Raw genomic sequence first — 16,801 nt, 5'->3', positions numbered from 1 at the left:
GTCACTCTGATCTCCAACACTGACATAGCATGATATGAGGCCTACTTTCACAGGGTCACCCCACACCATTGGGTCCTTGAGATTAAGCAAATGGTAGCTTATTCTTCATCCCTCCCTTGGATCTAGTGAAAGATTGGATTGTTCAGACTGGGGAGATAGAGATACCATTTGATGGGTTATGGGGATTTAGGGGTTGTATAACCAACTTTCAGTGACCTTGGATTCTTGCTCTCCCACTGATTAGTTACGTACACATCCATCTTGTGAAATCCCACTGTTCATAGAAGAATTAACATCCAAACGAAAACTCCAGACAGATTATTTTTGTATAAACATATTGATGTGTGCATCATCGTCACCGTATTGACGCCTACTCTACAATGTGGAAAATTGCCCAGGTATGTCTTATTCACTGAAAGCAGAACAAGTCTAATCTGGCTAATCACTGCCCAGCAACACACAAAAAGCTGAAGGAACTCAGCAGGTCGGGCAGCAGCTATGGAGGGGAATGGACAGTCGACGTTTCGGGTCGAGATCCTTCATCTGGACTGGAAAGATAGAGGGGAGATGGCCAGTATAAAGAAGTGGAAGGAAGGGGAGGAGCAAGAGCTGGCAGGTGATGGGTGGATCCAGGTCGGGGGGGGGGATAGGCAGATGGAGGAGGGGAGGGGAGGGTGGTGATAGTGACAGAGGCTGGGAGGTGAGAGGTGGGGGTGACACAGGGCTGCAGATGGTGGGATCTGATAGGAGGGGAAGGTGGGGCATGGAATAAAGGGGAGAGAGGTGGGGAGGGCAGATGGGAACAGTGGGGGGAGGGGACCCAGTGGGAGGGGTGTGTGGGGGATGGGCAGAGGACGGGGTGGAGGAGGGGAAAGAGGCAGGATGATGGGGGCTGGGGTGGCTGTGGGAGGAAGAGATTCAACTGTATGGAATATTGATCCACAACCTCATCCTATTACTGCAATTTTTGGGTTACCAGTGATGGATTCTGGCCACTTATCTGCTTCTGTTTGTCATATGATTGCTTTTGTTACATTAATGGCCAACAGATCCATTTTATTTAAATGGAAGGACCCTATACCCCCTACCACATTGCAATGGTTTTCTCAAACTATAACACGTTTAAACTTAGAAAAAATTCAGAGTGGCTCTGTTGACCCTTTGCTTAAATCTGAGGAAGTTTGGGAGTCCATTTATTCAGTATTTCCATATGAGGTAAGCAGACCTTTCTCGAATCCCTTTCAATAACCTTTGAATATAGAGGAGCGGAGCTAACCACATAATAATGTTTTTTTTTAACCGAAGAAATATCAGACCAGTTTTTTTTTTGAAGTTTTTGGTTTGCTTTTGTTTATTTTTTTTTGATTTGGGGGTTTTCTTTTCATATAATTAAATCTCTTTTCAATTTTTTTTGTATCACGCTCACTTAGCAAAAGCGTGGGAGGTCCAGATTATATATTTTACTCCTTGTGAGTATATATTAACTGTTATCCCGATCTCTTTGCACATTTGTATAATCACTAATGTTACGTATATTAATTTGAATTAATTTGAAATTCAATAAAAAGATTGAAAAAGAAAGAAAGGAGGAAGAGAGAGAGAAAGGGATGGTGGGGGGGGGGGAGCAGTTTACCTGAAGGAGAATTCAATGTTCATGCTGTCGGGTTGCAGAGTGCCCGGGGGGAATGAGGTACCGTTCCCCTAGTTTGTGTTTGGCCTCACCCTGGGAGCGAGGAGGCCGAGGACAAGGCCGACTTTAATACCATTCACCCCCCACATATTTATGGGCAGATGGAGGAGGGGGAAGAGGCAGAGTGATGGGAGCTGGGTAGATCAGGAAAAGGGACAGATGGGGAGCAGTTTACCAGAAGTTGGGAGAGTTCGATGTTCATGCCGCTGGTTTGTAGACTAACCAGGCAGAATATGAGGTGCTGCTCCTCCAGAAGATAGTGAAACGTTTTAGTTACTGACCATGTTTTGGTCTCGTTAATGTTTCTCATACTGTACCTGCCTCATTCAACCCTGGAGCAGCACAGATAGCAGCCAGTGGATACCTATCATTTTAGATTAATACTGGGTCTGAGGTAGGTGCACTGTGTTATGTGTCCATTACCTTCTATTGTAGTCGCACATTGATAAATGTTCATTGCTCCATTCGGGTGAACCAGGGTGTTCTCTAGCTGTGGGAGGTATTGAGAGGGTGGGATGATGTAGGGGCAACAGTCTGGTGCAGGGCCAACAGAATCCAAAGTTCCACTGCACACAACATCCAAAGCACTGCTTGTGTGAGAACCAGCAAATCCCAGCCTGTGGTGCGCAATAACAGCTCTACTCTACAACCTCCCGCCAGATTACAGCGAGAGCGTCGGGTTCAGCGGCTAGTGATGAGCAGTTTTGGGGTGGGCAAGGAGCTAGAGGGATGGGGGGGGGTGTGGAGGATCCAGGTGAAATGTGGTGGGGAGAACTGCAGAGGTGCGGTCTGGTGGTTGAGGTGGCATGTGATGATATCAGGACTATGATCAGGAACTAGGGAAGACATCAAGAGAGATACCAGAGACTGCAGACACTGGAATCCAGAGAAACACACAAAGGAGCTGGAGAAACTCAGCAGGTCAGGTAGCATCTATGGAGGGAAATGCACAGTAGACATTTTGGGATGAGACCCCTCATCTGGACTGGAAAGAGGGGAAAAAACCAGTATAAAAAGATGGAGGGATGGGGTGGAGCAAGAGCTGGCAGTTGATAGGTGGTTCCAGGTGAGGGGGGTGATAGGCAGATGATGGGGGGTGGGGTGGGGGAGAGTGGGAATGATGTCAGAAGCTGGGAGGAGATGAAGGGAGTCTGAGGTGTGTGGGGAGAAGATCAGGGGGTCAGACAGAAGCATGAGTGTGTTGAGGAGAGTTTTGGGGGTGGGGAGGGTTCCAAGTGTCCATGGAGGTTATCAGCAGGGTATGAAGACCAATCAGAGAGAACGAAGGTAGTCACTCATGAAGATAAAACATGAACTTACCTTCAGAAAGAACCTTCCCCACAGGGTTCACCCTGGATCTCTTCAATGAGCTGACTCTGGTTTGAGCGCAGTTCCAAATGTCCCCACAGGACCACTCTCTCAGAGTTTCTCAGTGACATGGACACCCTACCTGGGCTTACCTCATAGCAACAAGGTTACTCGACCCCCTCACAGCTGAGGCCCTTTCAGCCAGACCCCAACACCTTCCAGCTGGAGCAACCAATAGGGTCAAGGGCAGGTTCAAGTTCGAGAGATCTGTACGAGTACTACTCCCATGGAACCACCTCACCAACCCCTCCTGGGGCAAAACTCACAATTTTACACTGGAATTGATATTTTATCAGGAAAAAATGCTGGTGACACATAAACATAGAAGATGATTCTGGAAACAAAGACCTGTTCATGGGAATGACTGAAGAATTAAATCATAGAGTCATAGAGTCATAGAGCACGGAAACAGGACCTTTGGCCCAACCTGTCCATGCCGGCTGTGTTAGCCAGCGAGCCAGTCCCATCTGCCCACAGTTGGCCCACGGCCCTGTAAACCTCTCCCAGCCATGCACTTGTCTAGATGGCTTTTAAATGTTGCTAACGTCTCTCCGTGGACCCTGTTTGGGCAGCCATTTCTGGATAATTCAAGCGGTATTGGCTTGGCCACAGTCCAGCATTTCTTGCATATCCCGACTTGGCCTTGATCTGGGAGGTTTGCTGGGCTATTTCAGAGGCAGCTAATAGTCAATTAAATGTTGGTCTGGAGTCACATTTAGACCAGACTGGGACAGGGCAACGGCAAATCAATAGTTTCAGGGGAATCGCCATTGGTGATACTTATTTCATATTCTAGATTTATTCAATTGAAATAAAATTTCCCAGTTGCCATGGTGGGATTCGAACTCATATTTCCCAGTCATTAATCCATGGCTCTGGGTTGCTCATTGAGTAACAAATCCTGTACGGCATCATACGCTACTGCAGCCACGGTTATGCAGAGCACAGTGAAAGGTGCAAGACACCAACAGTCGCTTTATCACTTCTTGGTGAATTATTTCAATGAACTGTGCCATAATCATTTTAAAGTTCCAGTTTTATGTTAACCTTACATGGAATATGTGATTAGACTTGCAAACGAAGTGACCAAGAACCAACACTGGGACTTCAGACAAACTGGCACCAACTACAGAAGATAAAAAGCCAACAGCAAAGTCCAAACATCTGAAATAAAAACTGAAAACTGTGTTGATTAAATGTCATTGACCTGAAATGTTGACTCTTGTTTCTCTCTCCACAGATGCTGCCTGACCTGCTGAATGTTTCCAGCATTTTCTACTTTTAATTTGAAATTACTGGCATCTGATGGGTGGAGGCTGCGGGGAGACCTGATAGAAGAAAATTATGAGAGGCAAAGATAGGGTAGACAGTCAGAATCTTTTCCCCAGATACCAGAGGACACGCAATTAAGGTGAGAGGGGGAAAGTTCAAAGGAGATGTGCGGGGCAAGTTTTTTACACAGAGAGTGGTGGGTGCCTGGAATGTGCTGCCAGGGGTGGTGGTGGAGGCAGATACGATAGAGGGGTTTAAGAGGCTCTTAGACAGGCACATGGATGTGCAGAGAATGGAGGGAGATGACATTGTGTAGGCAGAAGGGAGTAGTTTAGTTATGTGTTTAATTACGTTTAATTAGTTTGTCACAACATTGTGGGCTGAAGGGCCTGTTCCTGTGCTGTACTCTTCTGTGTTTGATCTGCAGCATTTTGCATTGAGCATTAGCTGAAAATGCTGGTCATATTTGGCAGGCCAGTCAGTATCTGACAGAGAAACACAGTTTTACAGGTTATGAGGAGCTGATATTCCGGCAAATCCCTCTTCAGTTCCCAGCTCCACGATTCTCGAATTTCTCTTGCATTTAAACATTTATTGCAACATTGCCAGTTCTTCACTTATACCCAAGACTGAAAATAAACAAAAATATGTTTCCGCCATCTCCACGGCCACAAAACATTTGGATCTTTACGCTTGATGATAATATGGAAAGAATTCAACACCTACCCTATAATCGCTGGAAGTCACATAAAATATAGGAAGAAAGGCAAGCCATATGATGCAGGTCGTGTACATGGTAAATCCAATAAATTTTGCTTCATTGAAATTTTCAGGACATTTTCTTGTTTTAAAGGCATAGACCGTACAGAGGATCACCAGTACCACATCATATGTCAGTGACATTAACATACTGGAGTCTTTCACATTACATTTCAGAATAACAGTCTCTCTTCTTTCAGGAACAGTGTACCGCCTGGTACCTGGAGCCTCTAACACGAGCCACACTGACACCATAATAATCTGAACCAGGATCAGACTCAGGCAGATGAACACTTGAGAGCTGGGACTGATAAACCTTGGTCTCTGGGTGCCTTCCTTCACACCGTTAAATATCCTGGCAATACGATTGGTTTTGGTGAGCAGTGCAGAGTAGCACACAGCGAAACACGTGCCCAGTCCCAGACGACGCAGGGTGCATATTGCGCGCGAGGGTTTAGCAATGAAGAAAAATGTCATACAGTAGGAAAAGAAGACTCCAAAGAGCAAAATATAGCAGAGTTCACGGCCTGAAGCTTTGATTAGAGGTGTGTTGTTGTGCTTTACAAAGACGGAGGCAACCATGAGGGTGGTAACAATCCCAGCGCATGAGATGGTGATTGGCCCAATGGCCCACCCATCCCCCCATCTGATGTACTCCTCCGGCAAGTCATAGCAGCCTGTCAGATCCTCGTTCGGCCACCGACCAGGACCACAGTCCTTGCAGGTGAACTCGTCCTCCAGGTAGGCGTAGGGATCACAGGGGACGCAGATCCAGCAGCAGACATCTCCGGGTTGCATGTTCTTGACCTCATTCCGGGCGCACGGATCACTGCACTGCGAGGTGGGGATGTAGCGCTTGGGCCAGTGTATCAGGTCTGTGTTCAGGGACAGAGTCGTAGCCCACTGGCCCACCCTGATGTAAGCGTACTTGCCTGCCACCTTCTGGAAGTTGAACACGTTGTATCGGCCGATACCATCTCCATTTTCATCAAACTTGACCTCGCTGTCCACGTCGCCCGGGGGGTGGAAAGGGGCTGGAGGAAAGACAAAAGGCCGACAGTGAACATCAGCTGGTGATAATCCTAAACTTATTCACAAAGTGGGGAAACTGCTCCCACACCAACGAGGTCCAGTTTGTACCAACATTCATTACGAGGCTGAGGGGTAACCTCATGGAGGGTTATAAAAACATGAGGTGGATGGTCACAGTCTTTTTCTCCAGGGTAGGGGAGTCTAAAACTAGAGGGCACAGGTTTAAGGTGAGAGGGGAAAGATTTAAAAGGGACCTGAGGGGCAACTTTTTCACACAGAGGGAAAGAGCTGCCAGAGGAAGTGGGTAAAATTACAGACGACAGTTGGACAGGTACATGGATAGGAAAGGTTTAGAGGGATATGGGCCAAACACAGACAAACGAGACTAGCTCAAAGAGACAACTTGGTCGGCATGGATGAGTTGGACTGAAGCGTCTGTTTTCATGCTGTATGACTCTATGAGTCTATCCTCTTCTGCCCAATGTCGGTACAAATCACAACTGTCCCTGGTTGTCTGTACCCTTCCCCACTCTACCTACAAGGCCTTGCTCCACTGATACGTCAGCAGCCGGGTGTCATTCTGTGTTTAGAATATAAGAAAATCAGAAATAGGAGCAGGAACAGGCCATTCGGCCCCTTGACCCTGCTCTATCATTCAGTGAGATCATGGATGATTTCACTTTGGTCTCAGCTCCATTTTTTCCTGCCTGTTCCCCTCAACCCTTGGATTCCCTGACAGTATCCTCTTGTTCTAGATTCGAAGCAACATCAAGCAGTTCATGTACCCGCTGTCTGACTTATCACAATCAAAATCTCGCCTCACAGCCAACGCTGGAAGATGGCAGAAGGTTGGATACTTGGCTAATGGGAATGCACTTCAGTCACTTCTTCAGAACACTGCAGAGCTCTCTCCCGCCAGAGTCTAGTTGTTAACCTGTTCTTGGGATATGACACGTTTGCCACCCCAGGGATTGAGTGAACTCTTCGCTGCATTTCCTTTGTCACATGGATATCCTTCCTTAAGCAGAACAACCAGACCTGTGCACAATATTTCAGAAGCTTTGCCACTATGCTCTGTGTGACTGGAACAGGGTATCTCTAAACTTGCGCTAAAATCCTTTTGCAATAAAGGCCAGTGTACCCCTGATCCCATGCACTGTATCTCTGTTCAATGAAGTGTTGTGTGGCAACTCACTAAAGGACTTCCCGGAGTCCATACACACCTCACACAACCTCGAGGGCCTGAGTTATAGCGAGAGGTTGGGCAGGTTGGGACTTTGTTCCTTGGAAAGTAGGAGATGGAGGAATGACCTTATAGAGGTGTATAAAACCATGAGGGGCATAGATAGGGTGAATGTGCACAGTCTTTTTCCCAGGGAAGGGGAATCAAGAACTAGAGGGCTCAGGTTTGTGAGAGGGGAGAGATTTAAAAGGGACCTGAGGGGCAACTTCTTCACACAGAGGGTGGTGGGTATGTGGAACGAGCTGCCAGAGGAAGTGGGTGAGGCAGGTACAATAACGACATTTAAAAGACCTTTGGACGGGTCCATGGATAGGAAAGGATTAGAGGGATATGGGCCAAACGCAGGCAAATGGGTCTAGCTTAAATGGGCACCTTGGTCGGTATGGACGAGTTGGGCCGAAGGGCCTGTTTCCGTGCTGTGTGACTCTATGGCTCTGTTATTCAGCCTGTGTGTGAGTGCTCTGGCACTGGGTGGCACTGTGCCCTCACTGCATCAAACAAACAGCTCTCCACATCTTCCTTACTGCGATCCTTTCATAGAAAAGAAACAATGGTGCGGCAGTTAGTGCTGCTGCCTCACAGCTCCGGAGACCAGGGTTCGATCCTTTCAAGCCTGCTCTGTTACTTAATACAATCATGGCTGATCCTCTGTCTTAATACCACAGTCCTTCTCTCTCCTATAACCCCTGATGGCCTTTTGTGTTCAGAAATCAATCTACCTTCTTGCTAAATATATTCAAGGACTTGCTCACCATTCGCATCTGTGGTAGAAAGTTCCACAGGTTCGTCATCTCTGAGTGAAGAAATTTCTCCCCATCTCAGTCCTAATATCCTTCCTTGTATCACAAGACTGTGATCCATCCTTCTAGGCACCTTGTCAGGAGTAACGTCCTCCCTACAAGCCTTGTCAGAACTTTGTAAGTTCCAATGAGATGTTCTCTTGTTCTTCTAAACTCTCGCAAACATGGGCCTACTTGATCCAACTGCTCCTCACATGATGGTTCCACCATCCGAGGAATCAGTCTGGTGAACTTTTGCTGCACTTCTCTCGGGCAAGTATATCTGTCCTTGGTAAGGAGACCAAACTGCACACAATACTGCAGCTGTGGTCCCTCTGTGTGACCATATCAAGGCACCTTTGCTCTCGCACTCAAAACCTCTTGCTGTGAAGGCCAACATGACTTTTGAACTGCTTGCATCACCTGCATGTCTGCTTTCAAAATAACTTCCAAAAGATTATGTGGGTAGGACTGTGCAGTGAAGCTGCACAGAGTAGTGGACTCAGTCCAATACATCACAAGCACATTTCTCTCCATCACTGTTATTATCTAAGGGAGGTGCTGCCTCAAGAAGGCAACACCTATCATCAAAGATCCCCACCATTTGGGCCATAACATTTTCTCACAGCTACCATCAAGTAGGAGTTACAGAAGCCTGAAGTCCCACAGCACCAGGTTCAAGAACAGCTACTCCCCTACGTGCCTGTGGAGTTTGAGGAGATTTGGTATGTCACCAAATCTCTTACAAATTTCTACAGATGTACGGTGGAGAGCATTCAGACTGGTTACATCACCACCTGGTACGGAGGCTCCAATGCACAGGATTGAAAGAGGCCGCAGAGGGTTGTAGATTCAGCCAGCTCCATCATGGGCACAACCCTCCCCACCATCGAGGACATCTTCAAGAGGCGATGCCTTAAGAAGGTGGCATCCATCACTGAGGACCCTCACCACCCGGGACATGCTCTCTTCTCGTTACTACCATCGGGGAGGAGGTACTGGAGCCTGAAGACCCACACTCAACGATTCAGGAACAGCTTCTTCCCCTCTGCCGTCAGATTTCTGAACGGTCCATGAACCCATGAACACTCCCTCGTTATTGCTTTTTTCAGCACTATTTATTTATTTTTGTGACTTATAGATTTTTATGACTTGCACTGTACTGCTGCTGCAAAACAACACATTTCATGTCATCTGTCAGTGATAATAAACCTGATTCTGAATCTGAACCATTCAGTTCCTGAACCAATCTGCACAACCCCAATCACTACCTCAGTATAGCAACACTGGGACCACTTTGCACTACTTTTTGTGTAGTTTATGTTTTTCTTGTGAATGCTGCTTATCTGATGCTCTGTGCCTGTGAGGCTGCTGCAAGTAAGTTTTTCATTGCACCTGTGCACACATGGACTTGTGCATCTGACAATAAATTTCACTTTGACGTTGATTTTGCAGAACTTTGGTAATGATGTTACGGAAGTTGATTTTAATGCTACAGTGGTTAGAGGTGGAAACATGGACTGAAATATCATTACTGGGGAGATGTAAAGTGGAAGCACCTTGGGTGATGGTTCCTAACCAGCCACCACAAAAACCCACCTGGTTCACTAATGCCCTCCAGGGGAGGGAATCTGCCATCCTTACCCAGTCTGGACTACATGTGACTCCTGACCCATCAGTGTGTTGATTCCTACCTGCCCTCTGAAACAGCCCAGAGAACCCCTGTTCCAGGGTATTCCAGGTGATGCCCACACTCCCTGATTTAGTAAATATAAGCCTGTACTCAGGGAATCAACTTACGACACTGACGGAGGCCATTCATCCCATCGTTTCAATGCTGGTCCAAAACGAGCCAGCCAGCCTAATCCCAGTTTTCAGTGCTGGGTCTGTAGCTGTGGGTCACAGCTCTTTAAGTACTTCCAAGTACGGTCTGTGAGTGGCACAGTGGCACAGCGGGTAGAGCCGCTGCCTCACAGCTCCAGAGACCCAGGTTCGATCCCGATCTCCAGCGCTGCCTGTGTGTGAAGTTTACACGTTCTCCCTGTGACCGCGTGGGTTTCCCCTGGGTGCTCCGGTTTCCTCCCACATCCCAATGACATGCGGGTTGGCAGGTTAAATGGCTGCTGTAAATCGTGCCTTTGGTGTAGGAACCAGGGGTGAATTGATGGGCAGGTGAGAGAGAATGGGACCGATGGGATTGCTCTGTGAACCGGCATAGGCTCAAGGGGCCAAGTGGCCTCCTTCTCTGTTGTAAGGAAATAGGAGACAAGAGGCGGTGGTGCTGACTGAGAGAGGGGCGAAGACTTGTTAATTGTGGCTGATCTGAAGGAGATATAAATAGAGGGGGATGAGAACAGAGGAAAGAGAGAAAAAATCTGGAACTGCAATAGTTTGGACTCTGACCTCACGATCTACCTTGTTGTAACCTTGCACCTTATTGCACTGTACTTTCTCTGTAGCTGTGACACTTTACTCTGTACTGTTATTGTTTTTACCTGTACTACATCAATGCACTCTGTACTAACCCAATGTAACTGCACTGTGTAATGAATTGACCTGTATGATTGGTGTGCAAGACAAGCTTTTCACTGTACCTCAGTACAAGTGACAATAATAAACCAATACTAATACCAACCAATACCAATAACTACATTTGCAGGAAATCTGAAATTAAAGGTCTTTCCCGATAGAAGTTTATAAACTTATGAGAAGCACAGATCCGGTAGACAGTCAGAATCTTTTTTCCAGGGTAGAAATGTCAAACACTAGAGGACATCCTTTTAAGGTGCGGGGGGAAAGTTTAGAGGAGATGTGTGGGGTAGGTTTTTTTACACGGAGCGTGGTGGGTGCCTGGAACGGGCTGCCAGGGGTGGGGATGGAGGCAGGTATGACAGTGGCATTTAGGAAGCTGTTAGATAGACACATGGATATGTGGGGAAAGGAGGGAGATGGATCATGTGGATCCAGAAGGGATTTAGTTAACTCAGCATTGTGTTTCCTACAGACATTATGGGCCGAAGGGTCTTATCCTGTGCTGTATTGTTCCATGTAGAGGAAATCTTGGATATACTCAGCAGGTCAGGCAGTACCTGCGGAAGGAGTCAGAAAGTTAACGTTTCAGGTTGATGATCTTTCGTCAGAGATCAAATACGGTACCCTGATCTCGTGTTGGGCTTCACCGAAGCGGCAAGAGAGGGCAAAGTCTTCAGGGTCAGAATAGGAGCAGAACACAGGCAGCCAGAAGCTCAGGGTCACCTGTCTGGACTTGATGGAGGTATTTTCCAAAGCAGTCACCCAAACTAGGTTTGGTTTCTCCAGTGTAGAGGAGACCACAGTGTGAACACCGAATACACTTCACTAGATGTGCAAGTGAATTGCTGCTTCACCTGGAAGGATTGCTCTCGACAACAGTTACAGGGCCAGTTCCAGATTCCGAGTTGACTGAGTGGGACCAATTCTTAAAGTCATTTCCATGAACCCTGTACATTACTGAGCGCACCATTTCATTGGAACAATAAGTGATCCTGTTCTCTGAGAACTAAGGCAGTCAGTCACCTCTTGGAGTGACAAAACCATAATTTGAAGTTCTTTAAAAAAAGCAGACTGACATTTTCACAACAGAAACAAAACAGCATCAACTTTGTAATTTTTGACCGCCAGCTATTCCTGTGAAGACCCATGGCCTTTACAGCCAATTGAAAAGACATCAACTTCCTATTAGTAGGAACAAGGATTTTCTTAAAAAAGAGCTTGATATATAACGGCTGTCCCTTCATCGCTGTAACAGGAGCACAACACCGCAGTTGTGGGAATCTGAAATCAAACCAGAGCTGGCATTTAAGGTCAGTGAACTGTGCAACTCTTCCAACAACAATCATTGACCTGAACTATTTTCTGCTCGCCCACACGTCACCAGACCTGCCCATCGTTTCCAATGATCTCTGTCCCTCTCTCCATCTACTGTGATTGGATTCAGTGTCGATATTGGAAATGGAATTGGTTTATTATTGTCACATGTACTGAGGTACAGTGAAAAACTTGTCTTGCATACCATCCATACAGATCAATTCATTACACAGTGCATTGAGGTAGTACCGGGTAAAACAATAACAGAGTACAGAGTAAAGTGTCACAGTTACAGAGAAAGTGCAGTGCAGGCAGACAATAAGGTGCAAGGCCATAACGAGGTAGATTGTGAGGTCAAGAGTCCATCTTATCGTACTAGGGGATCGTTCAATAGTCTTATAACAGTGGGATAGAAGCTGTCCTTGAGCCTTGTGGTAGGTGCTTTCAGGCTTTTGTATCTTCTGCCCGATGAGAGGGAGGAGAAGAGAGACTATCTGGGGTGGGTGGGGTCTTTGATTATGATAGAGAATGATATGAAAATTGCAATGTTCGGGCTTCAAAAATAACTTGTTCGGAGAATGGTGGGTCGGCAGATCTCGGCTGTGTTAGACATTCCCCTACCAGCTGTGTGATTTGTTTGTAATGCCTGTCTAATGAGAATGCTGAGGGAGTCTGACAGAAGTCTTTGCCTGTCTGGACTCACGCCTCTTCCTTCAATCAAATCAGTCAGTCCCACCTATTCATACATCTGAGAAAGCTTGACGGTAATGTGCCTCCATGATATTTCCATACAGAGACAAGCTCAGTACAAGATAATGTTGTTCCTTCCAAATTTATTCCTCTCTGCAGTTTCAGGTAACATCAAATACAGTTATGGACTGTGCCAGGAAATGGGATGACAAGCAGAATGTGTGAGAATTTGATGCAGATTTAACCCTTTAGCAATCTGTTCACTGCAAGTTGCTCAGGATTGGTTTATCCCACAGGATTTGACATTTATTGTTGGAAAGTGGGAGGAGATGGAAATAAAATTTAGTGGCTGGTGGGGTTACCCTATCCCAATCCCATCCTTCTGCTGAACTTCCTCCTCGGTAATGTGCCACTAAAAATGAGTCAGGCAACCTCACTTGGTTTATGGACACAAGAGACTGCAGATGCTGGAATCTGGAGCAACACACACAGTGCTGGAGGAACTCAGCAGGTCAGGCAGCATCTGTGGAGGGAAATAGACCAGATGAAGTCCAGATGAAGGGTCTGGACCCTCCACAGATGCTGTCTGACCCACTCAGTTCCTCTAGCGCTTTGTGTGTTGCTCACTTGGTTTGTGGTTGAATAACCAGGAAGGTTGTTGGAGTGGTTCTGCACTGTGTCTGAATTATTAGACTTAATAGTTAGGTGGCATATTGTTCAGCTAGTAGACTGGGTTCAATCCTAACCTGGGGCGCTGCCTGTGTGGAGTTTGCACGTTCTCCCCGTGACTGTGTGGGTTTCCTCCGGGTGCTCCGGTTTCCTCCCACATCCCAAAGACGTACGGGCTGGTGGGTTAATTGGCCGCTGTAAATTGCCCCTCTTTTGTAGGTGAGGGGTAGAATCTGGGGGGGGGGGTGCGGGGAAAATAAAATATGGGATTAGAGTAAATGGCTGGCACAGACTCAATGGGCTGAAGGGCCTGCTTCTATGTGGATCTCACTATAACTCTCTGAACTGTAAAAGTGACTGGTACCAACCAGAATGATCTCGATGGGGCCAATCTAAACCAGGGCAGGGTTACAAGCCAGCTGTGGGCCGGATGGTGGGGGAAGCAGGAATGTGTTTGCTGATTTCTGAACTGTGACTCCAGGTGGACAAAGCTTCAGGTAGTTCAGGGTTTAGGAGTTGTCCCAAACCCTTCTCCCTCCATGCTCGTGAAGTCAGCAGTCACTACACAGGCGTGCACTGACAAACATCGAATGAGAGTATCCTGAAAATGTGAGTAAACTGGGCATTCAAAACCCAAATTGTCCTTTACAATGACAAAGGAAATAGGAGGAGAAACCCTTGTAATTTATTCAGGTTTTGGGATCGGGCTGTGACTGGCAAGACCAGTATTTCTTGCCCATCTCTCATAGGCCTTGAGAAGATGGTGAGGAGCCATCTTCTTGGACCGATGTCATCAGTATGTGAGGTACTCCTGCAGTACTGCTGGGGATGGAACTCCAGGGTGCAGGTTCAATGACAACGCAAGAACACTGAGATACTTCCGAGTCAGGATTATGTGGGACTTGGAGGGGAACCTGCAGGTGGTGGTGTCCCCCTGTGTCTGAAGTCCTAGCCCTTCTTAGTAGCAGATGTTGAGATTAGGGAGGTAGTGTCAGAGTAGGCTGTACATTTGTAGATGGTGTACACTTTAGCTACACATTCCAGTGGTGGGAGAACGCAAGAAACACACTGACAGTTCCCATAAACACCATTTAAAGTATTTTAACGAATAATCAACACAAGGCAAGAATTGGTACAGGGAGCAGGGCTTCAGATTTGTGGATCATTGAGATCTCTTCTGGGAAATGTATGACCTGTACAAAAGGGGCAGGTTACACCTGAACTCGAGAGGGACCAATATCCTTGTGAGCTGTTTTGGGGGGGGAGGTGGTTTAAACTAGGTTGGCAGGGGGATGGGAACCAGCATGTTAGGTCAGATGATGGAGCAGTTGGTGTAAAGGTAGATGCGATTGCAGAGAGACGGTGAGGAAGGACAGACAGTGGATAGGTCATAAACGCAGTCAGTTGGATGGGTTGAAATGTGTTTACTTTAATGCGAGAAGTATTGGGAATGAGGGTGATGAACTCAGAGCATGGATCAGTGGAATTACAATGTTGTGGCCATTACAGAGACTTGGCTGTCATAAGGTCAGGATTGGCTGCTTGATATTCTGGGGTTTAGATGTTTCAAAAGGGACAGGGAGGGAGGTAAAAGAGATGGGGGGGGGGTGGCTTTGCTGACCAGGGATAGTAGCACAGCTGCAGAAAGGGGGGACGTCGTGGAGGGATTGTCTACTGAGTCAGTGTGGGTGGAAGTCAGAAACAGGAAGGGAGCGATCACTCTATTGGAAGTATTCTATATGCCCCCCCCAGTGGCCACTGGGACACTGAGGAGCAGATAAGTAGGCAGATTTTGGAAAGGTGCAAAAATAACAGGGTTGTTGTCATGGGAGACTTCAACTTCCCTAATATTAATGAACACCTCCTTAGAGCAAAAGGTTTAGATGGGGCAGAATTTGTTAGGTGTGTCTAGGAAGGATTCCTGATACAGTATGTGGACAGGCCAATGAGAGGAGAGTCCATTCTGGATCTAGTACTAGGTAATGAACCTGGTCAGGTGACAGACCTCTCGGTGGGCGAGCATTTCGGAGATAGTGACCACAATTCCCTGACCTTTAGCATAGCCATGGACAAGGAGAGGAGCTGATGATATGGGAATGTTTTTAATTGGGGGGAGGGTTAATTACGACAGCATTAAGCAGGATCTTGGGAGCTTGAATTGGGAACAGATGTGGAGGCTATTGAGGGAACACTTGCATGGGGTTCTGGATAGGTTTGTCCTACTGAGACAGGGAAAGGATGGTCGGGTAAAGGAACCATGGTTGACAAGAGAGGTGGAACATTTAGTCAGGAGGAAGAAGGAAGCATACTTAAGATTCAGGAAGCAACAAAAACTTCAGCATCTACCCTATCACACCCTCTAGGGTCTCAATGTTTCTAAAATATCACCAAACACTGAGCTGGAAACTTCTGCTTTCTCACAGTGGAATATCTTGTAAGTTACATTTAACTGAGAGAGTGGAGAGTGATGGAGCCTCAGATAAGCACCTGGTCGGAAAGAAGCTACCTTCATCTTCTCACTGGGGATCAGCCTAGGAGTCAGTGCTCAGTCTGTGGAGTGGGTCACCTCCAGCACTTTGGCATACAGAAGACAACCCCCTGAGCTGCAGTGAACACTGCTATTCCTCTGCCCAACTCTGCATCCTGTCTATATCCCGTTGTAACCGCCAATGACCTTCTACACTATCCCCAACACCTTCAACCTTCGTGTCATCTGCAAACTTACTAACCAACCCCTCCACTTCCTCATCCAAGTCATTTATAAATGACTTGGGGTCACTCTCCATTCCCTGCCTCTCATTCTCTGTTAAATCTAATTATAGGCAAGTGTATTCCAATCCAATTTATTGTCACTCAGAAGCTCAAATTTATTTGAACCCATTTTATTATGAAGGAAAAGGACAGGTGTCCATCTGAAGTGTTCGGTGAACCTCGTCATTATCACTGACACATATCATCCTGTACTGAAAAGATGCTGGAAATCATAAGTAAAAACAGAAAATGCAGGAAACACACAGCAGGTCAGGCAGCATCTGTGGAGACAGAAACAGGGTTAACATTTCAAATCAACTTTTCATTAGAAGTGGAAAAGTTCAAGATAAAACAACAACAGGCGGTCCCCGGGTTAAGAACACCTGACTGATGGACACCCTTACATACGAATGAGCTCCCATATTATTAAATTCAAAAGTTCCTATGAATAGCAGAACTAGTTTCCTTTCTCTCCCGCTTTTAGTAATTGTTTTTATATCAATGTTATGTGTTTTTGATGCCAGTCATTACAACACTGTGGAGGTGTGGTTACCGTATTGAATGATTTTTGTGTCTTTTTTGACATGGACAAAATTGATTCATGGACCTCTGTAGAGATGGACCCCGTTCATTACCCAGGGATGGCTTGTATTGAGATGGAAAGAAGCAGGGGAGGAGAGGAGAGACCAGAAGGGAAGGTTT

At 46.6% G+C, this 16,801-nt stretch overlaps 1 protein-coding gene across 4 annotated transcripts in view; it reads right to left on the bottom strand.

The window, feature by feature from the left end:
• The window catches only part of grm3 (glutamate receptor, metabotropic 3), a 192,326-nt gene that overhangs the window by 8,779 nt on the left and 166,746 nt on the right, over positions 1 to 16,801 (bottom strand). For all 4 annotated transcript variants that reach the window (XM_052034258.1, XM_052034261.1, XM_052034257.1 and 1 more), the window contains one exon: positions 5,057 to 6,123. In XM_052034258.1, coding sequence (XP_051890218.1) covers positions 5,057 to 6,123 — 1,067 coding nt within the window. The remainder of the gene's footprint in view (positions 1 to 5,056; positions 6,124 to 16,801) is intronic.

Source organism: Pristis pectinata, chromosome 19 (genome assembly GCF_009764475.1).
Source record: "Pristis pectinata isolate sPriPec2 chromosome 19, sPriPec2.1.pri, whole genome shotgun sequence".
NCBI lineage: Eukaryota > Metazoa > Chordata > Chondrichthyes > Rhinopristiformes > Pristidae > Pristis > Pristis pectinata.
This window is presented reverse-complemented; position numbering and strand designations above follow the sequence as displayed.